Raw genomic sequence first — 22336 nt, 5'->3', positions numbered from 1 at the left:
AGAGAAGACGCGAAACGTCCTCTCTTCTTCTCGCTGAGGGGCGAACCACCGCTAGGCCTGGACGCACTGGCGCACCAGTGGCCACAGGGTCTGCTCTATGCGTTCCCGCCACTGGAACTAATTCCGCATGTGCTGGCCAGAGTGAGATTGGAGGATGTCCAACTACTGCTGGTGGCTCCGGCATGGGGATCATGGAGGCAGGACGTTGTCCCCCTCCTTTACCGCGAACCGTGGCAACTTCCCCTGAGGCGGGACTTGCTCACGCAGGCCGGCGGAGAGATATTCCACCCACGCCCCCAGGACCTGGACCTATGGGTCTGGCCCATGAAGGGGCCGCTCTCGGAATAACCGGTTTGCCACAGAATGTCATCGAGACCATTCTGAGCGCTAGGGCAGCGTCTACCAGACGGCGTTACAACACAGCGTGGCAGCTGTTTGTGCGCTGGTGTTCGGAAAGGCCAGTAAGGATCCCCCCGTTCCAAGCCCCGGTGGCTCTCATTTTGTCCTATCTACAGGAATTCCTGGACAGAGGTCTAGGTTTGTCCTCGGTGAAGGTCAACCTGGCGGCTATTTCCGCCTACCACTTGGGCATAAACAACGGCCAGGTGAGCGAGCTCCCGCTGGTCCGACAGTTCATGAAGGGTGTCATGCATCTCAGGCCAGTTACTAGATCCCTGGTTCCAGCTTGGGATCTGACGGTTGTGCTGGATGCGCTCACAAGGGAGCCCTTTGAGCCGTTGGACGCGGTGGACCTGAAGTTCCTCTCTCTAAAGACCGTTTTGCTGGTCGCGTTGACGACAGCTAAGAGGTCGAGTGACATTCACGCGCTCTCAGTTAACGTGAGCTGCATGAGATTCAGTGGCGATGACACTAGAGTTACGGTCAGGCCGAACCTGTCGTTCCTGCCGAAGAATTTTCCCTCTGGCTGTGGGCCAGTGGAGTTGGTGGCTTTCCACCCACCGCCCTTTGCCTCGGAGGAGGATGGGCGGTTACATCGCCTGTGTCCAGTCAGGGCACTGAAACTGTACAAGGCCAGGACGGCCCCCTTCAGGAAGGGGGATCAGCTGTTCGTTGCGTGGGCCCCTCAAGCACAGCGGAAGGGGAAACCCGTCACGAAAGTACGGCTCTCACAGTGGATTGTGGAGGCCATACAACTAGCGTACGCTACCAGTGGAGTGGATCTCCCCGAGGGGCTACGTGCTCACTCCACAAGGGGAATGTCAGCATCCTGGGCCTTAGCGAAGGGCGTTCCTATACAGGATGTGTGTGCGGCGGCGAGTTGGTCGACTCCGTCGACTTTCGCCACATATTACAATCTCGACGTGGCTCCCGTGAACCTGGCCCATGCAGTTCTGGGAGCTGCCGCACGTTAGTCTGGTAAGACATGAGCCCTGCAGACTGCTGGGAGCACATAAGGCAGCATGGCTGTCAGCTCCTCTTGGGGGTCCCTTGACCGCCAGGCAGAGCCTGGTGGGGGTTCCTGGGATCCCGCCCTCTTAAAGGGGTTGCGTCTGTGGGCTGGGGAAACTTCCTGGGTAGCAGGGGACAGGTTTACTGTTGGCTTCCCAGGGTGTTTTCCCTCACCTCTCTATCAGTATTTTTTAGAATTTTTACCTGTTAGAGGGACTCTGGGCCGCCGGGTGTTGGCCCGACGGCCGAGAAGAGACCTTCTTTTGGTTAGCCAGGTCTGTGACCTGGCTAACCTTCTCAGTCTCCCTTGCGGGAGGGACGCACATTCACGTGATGGTGACGTCTCTCTGGAAAAGGGGGACCGTGGAGCGGTCCTGTCAGCCGGGGTGATCATACGGGAGTTTTATGATGACCCATATGACTCTCTTCGAGAGAGGCACTTTAGACAACTTCGGGTTACTTCAGTAACCTCAGTTGTATAAGTGACTCGAAGAAGAGAGTCATTGTACTGCCCGTCTGCTTTGGCAAGCGGCAGAAAAATGGTTGATAGGAATGACTCGGCGTGTACGCCCACCGGTTTTATACCTGCGGGTCAGGACCGGAGGCGCCGCCTTGAGTGACAGCTCCACGAACCAATAAATTAGCTCGTGAGTTTATGTTTTGTTCTGTGCTCCAGCGCCACCAAGTGTCTCGGACCCATATGACTCTCTTCTTCGAGTCACTTATACAACTGAGGTTACTGAAGTAACCCGAAGTTACTTTACACCACTGTTATTTTGTCACTTTTTTTGTTTACAGAAGCCGTCATGTTCACAATCACCTGCTATCACATGACAATGGAATGTGAAACACGTACACTCAACATTGAAAGCAATGTTTCCAATAAAAACAATGACAATGTATAAACATTGACAGTTAGAACTTAGAAGTGGGCTTTTTATAAGATATTTTTGTGGCTTTCGCCTATATTTATTTTTGTATAGAGGGATAGGCATACAGTAGGCTGACAGTAAATGGGGAGATGGGGGGGGATAGGCGTGACACACGGTAAAGGCTGTCAGGGCCTAGAAAAGTGGGCTTGAACCGGAGCTCTGCCCCGTCGAGACTCCAGGTGCAAACCGATAACAGTGGGAATCGGTTTTGATCACCGCAATGGAAACAAGCGGGGTCCTTTTTTGAGTGGTGCAACCACTCCAAGGAACAGCAATGTCCGTGGGTGTTCACACCTATGTGTCCACCTATGTGTGTCACCTATGTGTTGGTTAATGAGCGCCAGTATAATGAGTACCAGTAGGGGCGCTGTTGTGCAGAAACAGAGAGAGGGATAGTGCTGCACTGTTGCCTGCTAATGAGAGAGAGAGAGAGAGAGAGAGAGAGGGGGGAGTTGCACCACTCAGTTCACACGGGTGTGATTTTCTTTAAAGGCGTCCAAAGCAGTGTTGTTTTTGTCGACTAAAACCAAGACAAAAAAATGTTCGTCGACAACCTTTTTTCACGGAGGAAAACTAAATGGAAACTAAATAAAAACTATGCTATGATGACTAAAACTATGACTAAATATACTGACTATTTCGTCAACAAATAAAAACTAGATCGACTATTTTCAGCAAGTGAAAAAAAACGGCATCAACGGCATCAAGGCCCGCCAAATATACATTTATGATATTTAGTCGACTAAAAGTAGACTAACACTAAAACATTCCAGGTGACAAAAATGTGACTAAAACTAAATGAAAACTATTCAAGAGACTATATGACTATAGGCCCAGGCGGTGGCGTAACCGTCTGGGCACCCGACTGGTAATCCAGTCGCAGTGTGGCCGCGGGTTCAACTCCCGAGCCCGACACGGCCTTTACTGCATGTCTTCCCCCCCATCTCTCTCCCGTTTCCTGTCAGCCTACTGTCTGTCCCTTCAAAAAACCAATAAAAGGCGTAAGCCGCGAAGAAATATCTTTAAAAAAAAAGAGAGGCCAAAAACAACACCAGTTCAAATGCGTCCATGGCACTCTAGGACATCAGGGATAGGGCGTCATAAGGCGCCCTGCTGTGGCACCGAGTGAGTCTGTCCGACTGTGCCCTGTGCCGTTTGCATTACCGACTAACAAAGCCTTATTTCACAATCAATAAAGATATCAATAAATCCAAATCGTTCATTCCGTCATCGGCAGCATGGTATAAGCGACAGGCATCTGCCATCCTCTGCATCAGGAACGGATGCCAAAAGCACCGAACCAAAGCGTCAAAATATGACGAGTTGGACATGAGAATGCGTCGCCAGTACACTACTAGTAGTTTGGTCCCATAGCCTAAGATCAGATGGTACATGACTTATGACTCAAACGATGGGCAAGGTTTCTGCCCGACGAGGAGCCCAGTTTACTAGCCACACTAAAATTAATGTTAGATTTTCCCCCCAAAAAAAGTATGAAACGTGTGACCAAGTGTGCACAAGAAACTGGTGCCGATCGGAACCGGCGGAAGACAAACGAAGACGCACACTGACCGACCTCATATAGACGGCTGGCCTCATGCATAGCCACGCTGTGAAACATGTACCGTACATGTATTATTGAAGGCAGCTGTATTCTAAATGTCCAGACTGAAGGGACACAAATGAAGACGGTGGTGGGACTGAGTTTTGTTTTCCTCGTCGCTGAACCTGACGAGTCCTAAACCCGGGTTCTGCATCTGAAACCAGAGGGCCATGCACGGTGGGAGGCTGGACAGAACCACGGACATCCACATGAACACATTAATGGGACAAAAAAAAACGCTACTTAACGTACAACGTATAGGACCCCGGGATCAATGAAGAAGTATTTGGCTCGTGTGACTGCTCAGTCAGCCAGCAACTATCCTTCTGTCCCCTTCCGGCGACCTACTGATCACCGCCATGTGTGCAGACTCTGGCCTGGAGTCTGACGAGGACCACTTTTCCACAGATGAGATGATTAACCCATTCGGACCTGAGATCAGATTCATACGAGGTTTCCACTGGACACACACTGGTCTGATTAACCAATTCTGACCTGAGATCAGATACTAAAAATGTCAGTCGCTCTTCGATTTTTCAAAAATGGCAGACCTACGAGCTCGTAGCGCGCCCACTCGGTGGCGCGCTATGAGCTTGTAGATCTGCTATTTTTCCAATAGCTATAAAGCATAACATGACGCCAACGCCCAAATGGGTTCCCGTTCAGAATGGGTTAATGTTCCCGCCCGAAGATCCTGAGTGAGATTGATGCTGCCCACTGTCCCATCCGCGCCTAATCTTTCATCCTTACAGTAAATATGACACAATGTCCATATGCACGCAAAGCGCCGTGATTAGGAACAGCTTGCCTATACTCTTCCCTTATAATGATTACATCCAAACGCTACACACTCTCAGTCAAACGGACGCCGGGCCCTTAATGAAATTAGCCCGTCTCACTATCCAGACTCTCCAAGAGATCCGCGGGGGGGGGGGGGGGGGGGGGGGGGGGGTCAGTCAGCTAAGTAACCCTCGTTAGGCAACTTCCATGCAAATGAGATGCAAATCCGGGTAGAACGGAACACTGGTTAATTTGGCCTCCTGACATTCCCCAAACAGTCACATGAGGGTTTCTATGCAAATCATATGCAAATGACAGCTGACTGGTCTTTGTCTCTACTGGTTAAAGGGCCTGGACTGACGGACCGGGTTCACGCCTATATAGTTTTGACTGTGCAAATATTTGATCATTTCCAAGTGGAACCGATTCTGGAGAAAGCAAATATCCGTTGTGGAGGGTGACGGTTGGAGGGAAGAGTTCACAACAGGTCGCGAGGCCGCCGTCGTCGTCGTCGTCATCACGACAGCTGAAGCGGCGCACGCACGCCCACACCGCGTATAGGACGAGCCGGGGCGAGGAAAAGAAAACACAAACCTCAAAACCAAAGAACAAGCGGAAAGTAGCCATTATACACTCCAACCATCCCCTCGTCGCCTGCCCTGAGCCAGGGCACAGCTGTGTGTGCGAGAGGAGAGGAGAGGAGAGCCGGGCCAATTCAATTCCTTGAATCTTCTGCTGAGGCAACCGGAAAATATAATAATGTATATAATTCACTTCTATAAACCCTAGAGCCTATACAGAGGACCGTACATGAATCCCAGAGTATATTAACATACTGTATCCGAAGCCAGAGCTCCCCTGTATATACGGCGAGGAGGTCAAGCCTTGGTGCAGACAGGCCTCTAAAGACAACATGACAGGGGAAAATCACTTTCTCTAATGCTCGATCCATACCGCGACCTGCCGTATGGATTCCTGCAGCCAGGGGCTGCGTATTGATCCTAAACAACCCCCCCCCCAATCCCCATCTACAGAAAATAACTAGTTACGACGACTCTGATCATTTGACACAGCACCCTGGCAGAGTAATGCTCTTCATATTTATTGTTTTTGGTAGTGTATAGCTTTACTTGAGACATTCTTTTAAGGTAACTTGCTTGGATTTACATCAATGTGTCTTAATTGTAAGACACAATATCTGTGTGTGTGTGTGTGTGTGTGTGTGTGTGTGTGTGTGTCTCTCTCAGCATAAACAGTAGAAAGAGTCAAGTGAGGACATCACATCCTTGATACTACAGCGAGCCATATCTACAACAGACCCTGCCAAAACAGGTCAACTGTTTGGAGGAGTTATCTGCAGGAAATCTTAATAATCAGTGGTATGAAACCTGCTGCTTATGTTTAGTGCTCCACCTAACTACGGTATGTACTTTTTTATTAAGAGTAATCTCTCCAGGTAAGTGTTTGTGTATGGTCAGACCAACCAGTCTTTCCAGTGACAGACGGTTCCAATCACAAGTCAGCATATCCATGTTATCCCAGAGAAATATCAGTCTCTGAATGGCTGGGATGTACAGTAACAGAAGAACTTATGTCAGACTTATGGTTTTGTCTTGGCAGGGGCACTCAAACCACTTTTAAATAGTTGTGCCCCAGCCAATGATTTGATGGCCCGGGTGGCTGCTCGTGCTCAGTAAAGACTCAATTGAGTTTCAATTGAGACTAAATCGAGTCTCCTACCGGAGAGGCGGAGACTTCGCCAGTCATCTAATTAGTGGCTTAGAAAAAAGGATCTGTGAGTTTCAAGGCTTCGTGGGATGCGTGATTGATGGAAAATAAGTCGTTTTTTGGGGGGGGTGAACTACTCCTTTAACTACCTTAAAACCCTGCCTATATTGAGTGGAGTTCCCCCAAGGGTTCCATACTAAGCCCCCCACAACAAATCCGTTTGCTTAAAATAGCCAATCTACACGCACACATTGTGAGCTTGTAGAATAGTACTTTTGAGTAACACACTGACCTACATAACAAGTAGCAGTGCTTTAAATGGGCTCTCAGTCTGGTATTCAGGTATCAGTCGGTGTGGTGTGACGATCAGCCTGCTGGTGTTTCCGTAATAGGAGTTAAGGACAACAGGCTAATCATCATAATCACCTCCATGCTGGTCCTTTTCGAAGGCCACTGCGACACTGAAGGACATTCCGTTCTGTGGTATAGCCTATACTACCGTCACATGCAACGACTGATGAAATCAAGCAACTCCCGTCCCCACTCCCCTCCTCGCTGCCGTTCTTCATTCATAAACCCAAAAATATACCACAGGCAGCCCATTGGCTGCAGAAGCCGCGCCGCGCAAACAGACGCCGCGTCCTCGCCAGCCAATGGGAAGCAAATAGTAAGTCTCTCCTCTGCGTTCCCTACTACTACTCCTCTCTCTTTAACCCGCACTCGTTTTTCTCTCTCCCTGCTACTGGTTGCCGTCTCCCTCCCTGCTGCTCCAGCGTAGAACAGATGCTAAAATAACATTCTGGTCGCCGAGAGCGCATGCAGAGGACGAACCGGTTTTTGCGGAGGAAGAAGGTTCTATACCGCGAGGCTAAACTAATCAGCCTTTACACATAGTTTGAGTAGCAACAGCCTCATTTTTTACACCGGCAGCCAATGTACAAGGACCTACTCTCCATCAATTCTTTCCACTTGAGGCTTTTATGTGTTTCCTAGTCCTAATCCAATCCCGGTTCAAGACGGCTATGTCATTAGGTGGTGGGTGACAAGGAAAAGCACTCTAAAAATGAAACTCCATCGATTGATTGATTAGCTGATTGACGGGTAGATTGACTGATCTTTTAACCCAAGTCCTCTTTGAGAAAGGCTTACGTCAGACCTCATTCGATATTGACCCGATTCAATATTCACTCGTTTTTTTTTGTTCATGTGCAAATCAGTCTTTCTGGCACGGAGGTGAAAAGGGGGAGCGGAGGACAACAACTGAAACAACATACAGTACATGAATCAATAATAGCATCAATCCAGTGACTTTCCATGAACTTAAGTGTGAGCCACTGTTTATGGGGAACTGGGTTAAATGGTCTAGAGTGGGCTTTTGAGGACCAACACTGCCATCTATGGACCGGTTTCGGACACAGCAGGCTTCTGGCAGATTACATCATCGTGTGGAAGGTGGCGATGAGGTCGTTGAGACACTTGTGACGGAGACAAAGAAAGGCAGCAAAGCGAGGCGTACAAAAAGTGCAACATTCACACTGATGGAATTCAAGGCTAATTTAAGTAAAAAGCCTGATTCCTAGACTTAAATTGAAATGCGTGAAGGTGAAGATTCACCTCATCACGGTTACATTTGGTGCCATATAAACAAATTGTAGCGTGGACAAAGCCATTAATGACTAGTTAGTATGCATATGATATAACGAGTAACTTTGATTAGTTACCAATTGCTGAATTTATTTCGCCGTTGGTCCTGCGCCATACAGTACCGTTTGTGTTGGAGATAATGCTTTGGTGGCTTTCAGTGGCTCGGCTCGACTGCTAAACTATTACAGTAACAAAGCACCTAAAAACAAAACAGACACTTGATCACTGACAAAAGCACACGACGTTGCATGAAGGCAATTACACCCTGAAAGCTTCCCTAAGCTGCCAGCGGATTTTCTAAGTGAGATCACTTCAACGGAGAGGATTTAAGTAATATTGTCATCATGAGCCTGGATCAGTCAAGGGGCCGCTAACTAAGTATGTTCTTATTGCTGCCTATTCATAACATCTAGTTTAGAATAGATCAGTCATAGCACTGAGGCTATATGCATCTTCCGAGCACATCAGTTTCTGGTTTTCAGTACAAAATAACCCCCATCCAATTCATGGACTAAAATGGAGTTTTGCACATTACAGCTTCCTAAACACACCAAGTTACTATGAATGCTGTTCTGCCTATCACAACTGAATGATTAATAACCAAGCCTCGAAAAGAGACTCATTTACTAAACCGTAACGTCATACTGTACTTATAGGCTTTCCATAAAACAATTTGAACATAAAAAAGAGACATGGAGCAGACAATTCATTTTACATCGTTTGTAAAACTCCAATACTTCGGAGCGACCCAATGATTCAACCAGTTTGTGTACCAATATTCACCATCGTTGAGTATGTGGTGCACACTGATGAACCCCAATTTATTATTAATAATTATGATTGTGTATTGCTGACTGACTGTCTGTTTTATGTGTTCTTGCCATGCCCTGCCTTTCCACTGTACTGCTCAAGTAAGCAGAATGCCTTGGAATTTGTGTAAACAACCCTGTCACCACACCACTGATTGTCTGGTGTTCTGTAGGTTAACGGTGCCATCTAGTGGTGCATTATGGAACGCCACTGCAATAAATTCTAGTCTTTTCATCATGTACAGATGCCACTCAATGTAATTGGAGCCAGCCTGTGGCCCTTGACCCGCAACGATTCTCGCAATTTACTTCTCAGCCAAGGAACGTTCCATGACCTGGCTGACACCAATACAGCGGGGGCTATAGAATAGTTAGAACTTTGTAACAAACTCTGTAAAGAAAGTCAGACTGCCGATGTAAATACTAAATACAAAGGACAACTTTATATATACTTCAATTCGTCAGGCTGTTCAAACATTCTCACTCACAATTCAAACAATAAGTCATAAAACTTCACACAACAGTGGCATCGGTGTGCAATAGCCGTAGTGTTATCTCGAGGCATAGCGGGACAGAGTTATTCCAAATAACACCTTGCTCGCCATTGTTGGCCAGTTTAGAAACCATCTCAACAACAAGGAAGTCAGCAATTTATCGGCAGGGGGATAAAGGTTACATGTTCACATTAGGTATCGTATGCCTAAACAAGTAAACAGGCAGAGAAAACTGTTAGAAAACGCTGTAATATGAACTAAAACTACACAGATTAAAACGCATTATTTATAGGTTTGTCGTCAAACCTCTTATCTGTAGTCTAGCCCATTTAGACCTGTTGCAACCAACAGGTTGTTATACCTTTCAATGGCTCCGTGTCGGAGTAATTGTTGCTATACATGTAGCAGCATAATTATTATTATTTTCAATTTTGGAATAAGAATGTGAAGGTTAATCGGCCTCAGGTCTAAATAGGCTAGATCAGTGGTTCTGACACCCTGACAAGGTCTTGAAACTGGGGGGCCCCCCACCACACTGACAAGGTCTTGAAACTGGGGGCCCCCCCACCACCCTGACAAGGTCTTGAAACTGGGGACCCTCCCACCACACTGACAAGGTCTTGAAACTGGGGACCACCCTGACAAGTTATTGGAATTGTAGGAGTTGAGGCATTACATTTTGTTTGACTCTGTTCTCCACAAATAAACATTCGTATTGTGAAAATAGCTGAACTACAACATGCAAATCAGCCATTTTCAAAATTACTAGAAGTGGGCCCCTTACCCACAGTTTGAGAATCACTGGCCTAGATCATCACAGACCATTGCCAGATTAGTCAAATGGGCGACTTTTAAATGGATACAAAAAAAAAAAAAAAAGAGGGTTACAAAAGTAAAACTAAATTAGCTTTCATTGGTTGAGCTTTGTTTGAGTGACGTTTACCGTGTCACCATGTGTCTCTTGCAAGTGAAAAGGCATGCTTTATACCTAAAATAAAACCATACAAATCAAAAAATGTGTCTTTTGCAAGTGAATTACAAATAATAAATATCGAAGTCTCAAAATAAACACGTAATCAACTGAGAGCTGGCCAATCCTGCACAACATGAGAAAAGGCACTTTAAAGGTGTAAGAGATTAGTCCACTGGCACAGCATTGCAGTCTGAAGCGAAACAATCTCCCCTCCTGATGACTTGATCGTGATAGATCGTCTAGGTCACGACTCACGACCTGGCTAAGATAATGTATGCACTTCCTTTAGGAGAGAATATCTCAATTCTCAACTGTTCTTGGCCATTATGACCCCTGCGAACAACTTAGGAACTGTGAGTATTTTGAGTAATTCATCTATCCGGGATGAAATACCCGGACATGACCACGCCTATTTAAAACAACTGCCATTTAAAACATGGCTCCATCTTCTAAACCGTTGGAGCTACAACGTTCCGAGGTGCTCAATGGCAGGGTGGAAACTAGCCGCAATTTGCCATTGACAGCCCATACATTCAAACAGACAAAGTCCTACCTAATTGTATTAAATGACGTCAAACTCACCAACATTGCAGCTGTGCAAAAAGCTTGAATTATCTGCCAAGTGTTTGTTTCATAAAAATCCACCGTAGACATGTTATGAGCTACTTTATGTCAAGACAGTCCTTGCAGGTGATTATTTTTGTTGTAGTGTTGGGAGTTTGGAATCTTTCAGTAACGCAACGTCCTGCTGCCTCCGGCATCATGTGCAAATTCAAAACAGGTGGTACGCAGGACCGTTGAGTGATTTAATATCCAACCAACGCTTCCAAACTCCAACACTGAAAATAATCACCTGCACCTGAATTTCTTGACAAAAAGTAGCTCATAACATGTCTACGTTGGATTTTTATGAAACACTTTGCAGATACGAAGAGGATAATTCAAGCTTTTCGTACAGCTGCAATGTTGGCGAGTTTGATGTAATTTAATATAATTAGATAGGACTAAACATAGCATTTTCTGATCGTCATGGAAAATAACAAGAGCCCAAAATGTCTTGCAAAACAAGTACGGTATGATCCTGGAAAATAACAAGTTATGATGACAGATGAGGTTTTTGGAAGATAATTATTTTCAGAAACTGTTCAGGGTTTTCAGTTGCACAATATGAAAGCTACATTGTGAAATTATATCATTTTATATTTAGTCAGGGGAAAAAAAGAAACGACTGACTCTGGTTTCATAGATGGGAAATTGAGGTTCCCATTCCTATTCCTATTGTAACGGTGGCGCGCTACGGGTCGCTCTGTGTCCCCTTCTTTGTTCTTTGTTGATCGGCACTTTAGAGTATTTCTCGACACGTCGACAAACGATTGGAATATATTCAGGCGGATTTTCGTGAAACGGACCTACATTAGCACCCGGGTGATTCTTCAAAGCTTTGTGAAATGCTCAGCAGTGAAGGTTATTTGACGATTGAAATTCTCTGCCGTGTAAGTATGTGTCAACTTATGGCAAGATGACCGCCGTGCGTTTGGTCAGTATTTTGTATTTTGAACATTTTGAGCAGAAGATAGAGCCATGTTTTAAGTAGCGGTTATATTTAAAAGGACGTGGTCATTTTCAGGTGTTTTGTCCCGGATGGAGAATTTCTCACAGTTCCTAAGTTGTTCGCGGGGGGGTCATATTAGCCAAGAACAGTTGAGATATTCTCTCCTAAATGCATAAAGTGCATACAAAACTTCAAAGCCCAGGTCCTCTACCATGATGCAAAAAGTCTCTTTCCAACCACCAGAGGGCACCCTGCCAGCTGGGATCAATACCATCAGGTCATGCACGATGAGCATGGTGTCAAAGCAGCTGACTCAGGAGGAGCACAGTTACTTACCCCTTTCAGAAGCACTTTCAGACATGCAACAGCTTGCGGCAGGCAGTCAAGTAGGGAAAGGGTTTGGGGGGTTGACGGACAAGGCCTGTCAGTGCAAGTCCAAGAGACATGAGAAGACAGAGTCTCTCAATGTTTTCTTCTCAGGAAAGAACAACAATGATGTTCGTTGGGTACCAATCCCAGCTCGCTAACCGAGATCCTGCTTTGCAAAAGCAGGAACCATTGGGTTCCATTTTGTACACTCAAAGAGTTATGGGGGTCCGTGGTCTAATACGTACCACACCGGGGGGGATCCTTGAAATTCAAACGTTTGAGAACCAGCGAACCACCGCCCTACAGAGGGAATCGCGGGATCCGACTGAACTGTGGCTCCGGGGCAGACACAGTCAAAGCAAAACGGAGGAGAAAAGGTCAGTGATGCCCTCGTCCTTGCCCATGCTAAGGAGGTAATCGGAGCCTGCGTGAGGGGGCGTGAGGGTGACAAATGTCTGTTGGTCACTGGAGTGCGGCCGGACGTGCGCGAGGCAGGCGGGGGCCAGGGGGGAGGAAGAGGCGGCGCTAAGCGACAGAGGCGAAGATTCCGTCCGTCCAGAGAACTGGCTGGAGAAACCGTCGCTACCGTTATTGAGATTAGCGCCGTCTGGAAAGACAAAGGGAGACAATGAGAGGAGGAGAGGTTGATGAAGGACACCAGAAAAAAAGAGGAAAGGTGGGATTGAGAATTGTGTACGAGACAAATATTTCTAACCATTTAATCAAAATGATGAGCATGTGGGATTGTAAAATGTAATTGATTACGACTACCTGAAGCTGAAATAGATTATACTAGTCCATACCCGGGGATGTGTACACTCAAAGTATTTGTAGACTTTGAATTATGTATGGAAAAGGTGCTTGTTCCTTCCTATGACTTGATCTCTGCCTACAGTGCCTAGCTCCGACAGTCCCCCCCCCCCCCCCCCCCCCACACACACACACACAGACAGTGTGTAGCCAGCGGCTAGAGATAGAGATGATTGATCATCCCATAGCTTGCAGGGCTGTAACCATGGCGACAAGAGAGATCTCATAGGCTGAACTGCCAATATCTCCAACAACTCTAATAAACACTGAATGGAAAAAAACACTCAGCTCAATGTTTACTTGCTGATGGGCCCTCAAACAGCACAAGGGCTCAAACAGCACAAGGGCGACCTTGAGTGCCCTGAAAGGCGCCTTATAAATAAATGTATTAAGGGTGTTCAAGGGCCTAGGTACAAAAGTTAAACTATACAAGTTATGCGAGTGAGTTATAGAAAGGCTAGTTGATCAGTTTTGAATTCATATTTTTTATACTTATAGGTTGAATATGTAGAGAACTTTCCATTTGGCCAAAGGACACAGATTGTTACCATGGAAAGTTTGTCAACGCAGGAACGATTTGACCAGTACAGAGGGATGCAGCTTTGTTTACGAATTACACCACTACGCCATAGCGTGATAGATAGCTAAATTCTGGACAGGGAGTTCATGCCAGAAATAATTTATTGCGTGCCAATTAAACTGAAATTATAGGTGTGCGGAAAAACTGGTATGTTCAATTTGACACCGAGCATTAGGGGCATGTTCTAACTTAACATTTTATAGTGGAGCAACCGTTGCAGAATATCTTCCAGGAATCCAGGACAAATAGTGTTTTCTTTAAACTGGCAAATTACAATGCATTCCTCTCCAAGCTTTAGATCTATTGATTATTAATGATCACACAGCCCACTTCCCAAAATATCTCAGGTTCCCATAGTGTTCATCACCTGAATGTAAATGTGCAAATCGACAGCTATGCGTAGATGGCCATTGACACTACTTTGTATTAATACAAGTACATAGGTGGAGTTTGTTGCTTCTCCTGCCTTGTAATGTAGACAAACGGCCAATTGTCCTGTACACCAATCGGTTAATAAAACATTTCATTAATAACAAATGAAAAACAGGAATCCCAACAAAAACCATGCAAATTAAGTGCAAATCACAGCAAATTCCGTGCAAGATATATCTATGCAAATAAAAACTCAAATCACAGCAAACTATCGCAAATGTGTTCTCGTCAGGGAGCGCAAGACCTCCATGCTCACAATGGTCGCATCCATGACAGACCATCACTGTTTATGTCTCACTAGGGAGCACCTCACAGTCAACATGGAAGAGGAAGTTGAATGAACAGGAACCAGCGCTCCCCCAAAACACCAGGTTTTGGGGAGCGGGTTCGGCACCCGTTTCGCCAACCCTGAGCCCACTTTGGACCGGGTCCTTGGAATTATTACGCAGAGCCGTCTAATAGAAGAGTTACGATATAGAGGAGGGCGGAAACAGAGTGCTCGAGCGCTGTTCATGCAGCCCTGAACTGAGACAAGCTGAAGTTGGAAATATATTGTTTTCAACGAGGGCGGCGCAAATAAGAGCTGAGCATGTGTGCAACATGACAACTGTTTTATTGTACAGCAACAACTAAAGTCTCTTTAACGTTTGTTGTAGGATTACTACAAAACCCATCTAAAATAAAGGGATTTAAGATCATTAAAGCTGGGCTGTTGCCTGAGTCAAATGCCTTTCGGTCCAGGACTTGGTTGTAGCCCATGCTCAATAGAAGTCTATGTAGGAGAGCCGCCATTGGACTGAAGCCCCATGAAGTGAACGCCACGGCTCTATCTAAGGCTCTGAGAAAACCCAGACAACTGCTCACCTGGAGACGACACCTTGAAGGACGACGCCGTGTCTTTTGTATTTGGAGACGAATGAGCGAGGCCGTCGTGGAAGCCGCCAGTGTCTAAGGGCGCGCAGTCGTCCGAGCAGAGGTACACCTGGATGGGGCCCTGGGTACTCCTCAGGTGGATCTGGAGGCTCTGGAGAGAACAGAACAGATGAGGACACACGGCTGATGCCTTGTACACCTGAACAGGGTGTCTACTCTGCACGTGCCAGGAGGTTAAATAAAGTTTTAGTCTATTTAAAGGACAACTTCGCCCATGTTCAACCCATCTTCATCATTGGTCCTCACTAATGCGCATGATAAAAAAGTTAAAATAAATCTACATGGTATGTTTCATAGCAGGGCTGTGGACATTTCACTTTTCTTTTGACCCGAGATCAGATTCTAAAATTCTACATCCTGACAGTTTTCTGAAAAAGCTATGTTTCTAATTCTATGTCAGTCGTTCTTTGATTTTTCGAAAGTCATTGTATACCATTAACCATAAACATTGGTCCAGATAAGGTCCGGGTTGCAGCTTTAAGCTTTTGAGCAAATAAAAAATAAAAGAAAGCAACCGACACTGATAAACAAAACATCATCATCATAAAATAGCAATGTACCTCGTCTGGAACAAACACCTCCAGTTTGGTCTCAGCAGGGGCTTTGATGACAATCATCGTCTGCTCTTTGAAACATGGGATCTTTTTGAAGTCTTCGTGTGTCATATAGGCAAACGTGAGGGACACGGTCAAGGAATACCACCACATGAGAGCTTTTAACCACTTAACCCATTCAGGCCTGACGTCGAAATGAAAAGAAAAAGTTTTCTAAATCATGACAATTTTCGGAAAGATTTGAGGTACATTTTAACGAGCTTGTAGATCTGCTATTTTTCAATAGCTAAAGTTTAACGTAACATTTAAAACACTTATTGGTTCCCGCCAAGAATGGGTTAAGCCCTGCTGAGGCCCATTCTACCAATTACTTCTAAATCAGTCTTCTGATTTCAAAATCATTTTACAAACACGTACAAGATTTTCAATTTGTTTTTTTCCCCAAAAAATAGCAGATGTACAAGCTTGCGACACGAATAGACATGCTGTGAAGCTTGGATGTCTGCTATTAACTGCTGTGTACTGTATGTATGTAGTGTGAGAGTACAGACAGCTGCAATACTGCCGGGTGACCTAAAGTGGCACTGTTGAGCAGTGTGTCTCCATGTACGTTTAGGACACACACACACACACAGGGTAGCCCAAGGCTCTATACTTGGTCCATTCCCTTTTGCCCCCTCTACACCAAATCTCTGGCAAAAATATTATCTACAAGCTTAAAAAGACAAGGAAGAGGAAAGGATATCTCTGAGTGGATCTGTCCTCGCGCTGCTCCTTGACCTCTCGTGTGCCGCTTTGAATCAGTTCATCAAGTCTCCTCTCCTCGTCGTGGAGCTGCTCGATCTCGCCGCGGAGCCGAGGGTCCACGGTCGAGTACGACACTTCCTGGTCACTGTCCATGTCCAACTGACAACCCCTGCAGAGTAACACACACACATTGTAGTATACAACCAACAAGCCAAGACTTTTTGGTAGTTTGTCGACACTACTGTGTACTATGTGATGTTGTTGGTAGGAATGTACACAGGAGCACCTGGATGGAACAGACTGAAAGTAGCCAAACTTTGTTCCTGTTGAACATGGGGAAAAGGAGGTTGTGGGCCCCAGACACGGGGCAATCAGTTTGAACACATTTTGGACTGAGGTCGATAAAAAAAAAAGGCTTAAATTTTTTTCTGAAAAACCCATGTTTTTATGTCAGTGGTGCTCAACCTTTTTCATGTCAAGGACCCCCAGAATTATCTCTATTGGGCCACGGACCCCCATCTTAAAATATGTAGTTCCATGGACTCCCCAGAAGCAAATATTTTAGTTAAAAATGTTCACTCTGAAATATTATTATATTATATTCAATGATTTGCGCCACATAACGATTTAAAAAAGCAGATCTATAAGCTCATAGCGCGCCACCAAGTGGCGCACTATGAGCTTGTAGATCTGCTATTTTCCAATAGCTACATTATAACAAAAGGGGTTTCCGCCCAAAATGGGTTAAACACATTTTGACTCAAAAGGACCAAAATGGAAATGCGCTCTTCTAGTCAGAGCTCATGTGTAACTTCATCCTTTTTGACACAAATATGTCGTACCAATATATGTCAAATGCATTTTTTGTCAAAAACATAACATCGATATATCATTTCAAGTGGACACGCGCAATACAAAACAAACTCACAGCCATTGCATGTTATTCTTGGCCTGTTTCTTGAGCAGCTGGACCCCTTCCAGGACATTGGTGATGTCGTAGAGGCGTCGCTTGCTGACACTGAGCTCCCGCGACGCCACGTTGAGGTCCACGGTGCCATTGTGGGACCGGGCCAGAAGCTGCAGGAACCTGTGGGTCATCAGGCCCAAGGAGGTGTCATGCCGCGGTGTCGTAGGCCGACTGACGCCTTGAAACGGCCCGGTGTCGTTGCCTGTGTGTGTATACCGGACAAAAATGGTTTAGTGGAAAAACGTGGCATTCTGGTCCGTGTTTTTTTTTTTTTTGTATACATGTATGACCCCTACACAGTACACACTGCACAATATTTGCTCCGATTATGATGTTTGGGGGGGGGGGGCTTTGATCACCGAAGTTTTGCTCACTGTGCGTGAAAAGATCTGCGAGGAGATCCGGCGGCGATAAAAGCGATTCTGCGTTTGATATTTGGCTTGGGACAGACAGACAAACAGGGATGGCATAAATAAAGCTAGCTTATAAACGTGAAATCGTGTTATTGGGGCTAACTTAACATATTTAGACCCGAGGACGATTCTACAAATACCTTCTAAATCCTGTTTTTAGGAGAGAAAAACATGCATGTTTCTATGTCAGTCGTTCTCAAACATTTTCATGTCAAGGATCCCCAAAGATATGTATGCAATTGGCCACCGATCCCCATTTGAAATATGTCGTTCCAGGGACCCCCCCACAGAAGCAAATATTTGAGTTTAAAAAGTTCGCTCTGAAAGAATCTACCGTATATTCAAAGATTTGAGCCACATTTTCACGATTTTTCAAAAATAGCAGATCTACAAGCTCGTAGATCTGCTATTTTTCAATAGCTAAAGTATAACATAATGCTTAAAACACCAAAAGAGGTTCCCACCCAGAATGGGTTAAGTGATTAAAGTGCGCTTAAAACCAGGAAAGACAACATATCACAATATAGATATAATTAATATATCAATATATTGCCCATCTCGTTACAAAAGACTTACTCTTGGCTTGTTTTCGGCGATGGGCTGTTGTTGTGGGGGATGTTGCAGGCATCTTGGAAATCCCGCCAACATCCAATGGCAAGTCAGCTGGATCATCGGCTTCCAACTCCAGCCTCCTCTTTGCCTGAGAAGGCAACAAAACAAAAGGTTAAATGGATTTTCCAGCAGGGAATATAATCATTTAAATGATTAAAATATGTATTTGAACAAATATAGTTATTAGTAGTATTGAAGCCCCCACTCAATACTGTCATTACTCTTTTACGGGAGTATTCCCTGGTCACCGCCGGGAGGGTACATTGATTTTATAGCTTCACCCAGCTGGTGGCTGTTCAGATGGCTTTGATGAGTGCATGGCTGTCAGGCCCAAACCACACCAATGATTCGCCATGATGCAACTCCTTGCAAGGAGTTGTATTGGTTGTGACTATTTGCATTGGTGTGGTTTGGGCCTTAGGGGTTTAAGTGTCTTGCTCATGGACACTTCGATATGTAGATGGTAGAGCCAAGGCCAAAGGTCAAACCTGTGACCTTTGATTTCGAGACAGCCTCTCTAGTCTCGCTCCTAAACCAATCTCGCCCCTCCATTGTTTTCTGCCGACCTCACGCCGACCGCTCTGTGCAGCGGTTTTGTTTTACTGAGAATAAGGTTAGAAATAAGTTTAGGGTTAGGCATATGGGTTTTACTGAGGTTAAGGTTAGGAATAAGGTTATGTTTAACCGTTTAAGCATAATTTACTTTACTTTAGGAATACCAGGCCTTGCAGTTGCGCCGGGTGTACGCCCGTCGCCCGGGGCAGGTTGGTAAAGGGGCGACTGTTATGCATCCAAAAAACTTGCCATGAAAACTGGTTTGAGAACTTGAGTGTCAAGCGTGTAGGCTTTGTTTAGGCCATTTCCATTAGTTTAATGTTCAGGTCTGGAAGCTGGATGAGAAAAGGCTTAATAACTCTTCACATACAGAATGTGCATAACACGTTGTATAAATGTCAAATATTTCCTCAATATCAAACATGTGAAAGGCTGTTGCGTGTTGCGTTATTGATCGAATGCATGTTTTGTTAAACATGTACTGCAACTGCACCTACTTTGCCCAGTCAAGTGAGGATCAATTTCCTTGCATGGGCATCTTATTACTATGCAATCATTCAGTTAAAATGTCATTTAGTTTTGCATGATCTACCCATGTGTTATGATTGATAGGTAGCCATTTTGCTACACTGTACACATCCTCACTGTCTGTTAGTGTTGATGTATCTATTTGTAACTAGTGGGTACAAATGCAACCTTCCACTAGACTAGACACTAGAGTGGTGTCATTTGACATTGTACACACTTAACTGTACACAGTGCACTGGTGAGGATTAACGGACGCTGTAAACCTGGGATAGCAAAATAAGCTTGCCTTGCAGAGCTCCCAGTGTGCTTAATGGGAACAGCAAACCCCGTCCCCTCCCCCTCTTTGAGACGGTTAGCTTGACGTTAGCTTCTCTGGCAGCAAAATAAATGTGCATTATTACTGCGATCTAGGCATATTACCGTTTGTCCCGTGTATTAAAGCCCTTCTTACCACAGAGTTCTTCAGATGGCTCATCACCAACAGCTGGTTAGGTTATAATAACTAAAGTGAACGAAAGTTTAAGCTCCGAGTCCCGACCCCGAGTTGTACAAGATGATCTGAACTCAAGTGGGACTGCCGAACAGAACAGCCCGATCTGAAGACTAGCTTTAGCTACTTGCCCAGGCCAGGTAGCCAACTTGGCTACCCCGACAAATAGTCACAAGCTCGATTGTGACACTTTCATGCCCTGGCTGTCAGAATGACAACAATAAGCTAAAATCGATCAGAGACGCCGGGGCGGGTTGCTCTAGAAACTGAACAATACAGCAATTTAACCAGTTTTTGTCTATCTACCATTCTACCGCCATTAGTTAGGTATAATAGATTGTAGATTAAGGTGACATTTTAAATATATAAAGTAACTACCGGAGTTTAGCTAGATCCATTATTAATAGTGCCAATTATTATTATTTCCTTTAGTATTTTAATCGTGCATTGCCATCGGTCACCGAGCATTCATATTTCGCTTAATTTGATTCATAATAAATTAATTACACAGTGCTGAAGTTGAATCTGTTACCTGGGTTGGTCCGAGCTCAGCTGTCTGCCCTGTTCTGTTTGTTGGCGCTCCGATGGGGGTCGCGCTTCGGTTGTCCATTGGCTCGGGTAACAAGACGAACAGGTTCGGGTCTGGGCCTGGGGTCGATACATTGGTCACATATCCACCAGCGCCGGGGTGGTACTCGGAAAAAGCCGAGACAAATAATTTATTGGTAGTAAAGCCCTGAGCCCCCGCAGGGAGGACTCTCTCTGGGACCGTGGCAGCTCCCCTTCTCATCTTATCCGAATGTCCCGTTTAGCCCTCCGCAATTTAGCTTTTCCCGTAAATTCACCTTGGTTTGGAGCAAAAATAATTACTTTTATCAGGAGTTTAACATCTTACGAGTCGCTTCAGATGCTATTATCAACTGTAGATTGTCCAAATAAGGAAGATGCAATGGATTTTGTTGGGCCGCGAGCTCCTTAGATCAGCCGAAAAATGGTTCCAGGAAGCTTACTGCTGGACGCGCGGGGCGCCCTCCCGCGAAACTCAGATTTCGCGGAATATTTTTTAAATCAGATTTGCATATCAGTTGGTATTGGTCAGCGACGCAGCCGGATAAAGGTTTACGTCAGACGTAACTGCTACCAGCCAATGACTGGACTCGCTCAGTAACACTCCTCTTTCCCACAATGCATGATGCTAGATTGGTTTTTATTACAATATTTTTGTTGTAGATAACTTACCTCGCATCACCAGGCCTTTCCACACTGTCTGTCACTGTACTGTCATGAAAGGTGCTATTCTACACAGTTATTATTAGTATCAGTACCACTAGACAAAAAAAACATCAGTTCTTGTAAATTTAATTTATTATGGACACAGGACACCGCAAACATCTATCATCCATTAATTAACAAAAGTCCATAACTAGCGGTAACCCATTTGTTGTCCCATTGAATATATAATAAAAAGTTGCAAAAACAAACAAATGTGATCTGATGATCATCCATTTGGACTTTTTTGGAGCTACAAATTAACATAAGCCATAAAAAAAAGTATTCGTACATGTTCTCAAATTAATAGTATAAATAACATATTGATATCCATTTGTGTAGAGCTGGACCGAGTCCTTGAAAACTAGTGAATGTGCTAGCATCAACTATCATGTGATCAATTCTCATATACACGTGTGTATACTATTAATTTATTTTGGACTCCAAGGAATAATGACATTGAGGTAGTGAAACTCCACTATAAAAAATGCTGTGTAATTCTACCGATTAGTAATCACAGTGGGTCTTTGTGATGTTATTGATAATTTTGTTCATGAGCAATTTGTTATTTTCCCCCATTTTCTCAATCAAGCCAACAGATTGTGTCGCTATCGCCTGTGGGCAGAAATCTTGTATCAGCATATTAAATCTTTTACATTTTTTTTAATAAAGTACTAATGCCCCATCGTCATACATCAGTTACACAAAGTTAGCAAAAAATAACTGATCTACATGCTGTCATGATGCAATGCACGGTGAGCTTGTAGATCTTGCATTTTTGAAAAATAAAATCGATATTTTTTTTCCCCCCACCTATAAGGTTATGCCAAAATAGGGATGCCACATTAAGAGGTTGAAGGTGATGTAATATTTGTGGTGTTAAAGGTTAAAGCACTATGTTAGGATAGTAATCATTGCTATATATATTCAGTAGCTCTTCAATAAACATATTAAAATACATTTTCAGGTGGGTTGCAACATTTCAGCTAATCAGGATCAAGTACCGAATTACCTAGTTTTGATAATTTCCTTGTGTCATTACTTCCAATTTCACTTGTTTAATCTGTATCCTGCCTTTGGTCTTGATACTTGATAAATGCCGTTTCTGATTAATAAAGAGCTGGAGAGACATGGAGACTCCCGTTACTGAAC

At 44.8% G+C, this 22336-nt stretch overlaps 1 protein-coding gene across 1 annotated transcript; it reads right to left on the bottom strand.

Moving 5' to 3' along the window:
* Nucleotides 1-12553: 12553 nt before the first annotated feature.
* e2f3 (E2F transcription factor 3) lies at nucleotides 12554-20879 on the bottom strand. Its single transcript, XM_080786896.1, has 7 exons — nucleotides 20448-20879; nucleotides 18307-18430; nucleotides 17279-17519; nucleotides 16349-16519; nucleotides 15610-15724; nucleotides 14981-15140; nucleotides 12554-12901 (listed from the first exon to the last, which is right to left on the bottom strand). Exons 1-7 carry the CDS (start codon nucleotides 20703-20705, stop codon nucleotides 12648-12650), a joined length of 1323 nt encoding a protein of 440 aa, XP_080643022.1. The 5' UTR covers nucleotides 20706-20879; the 3' UTR covers nucleotides 12554-12647.
* Between the last annotated feature and the right edge of the window lie 1457 nt (nucleotides 20880-22336).

The sequence above is a fragment of the Protomyctophum bolini genome (genome assembly GCF_963924005.1).
Source record: "Protomyctophum bolini genome assembly, chromosome: 17".
Taxonomy (NCBI): domain Eukaryota; kingdom Metazoa; phylum Chordata; class Actinopteri; order Myctophiformes; family Myctophidae; genus Protomyctophum; species Protomyctophum bolini.
The sequence above is the reverse complement of the archived record's forward strand: the minus strand, read 5'-3'. Positions and strand labels throughout refer to the sequence as shown.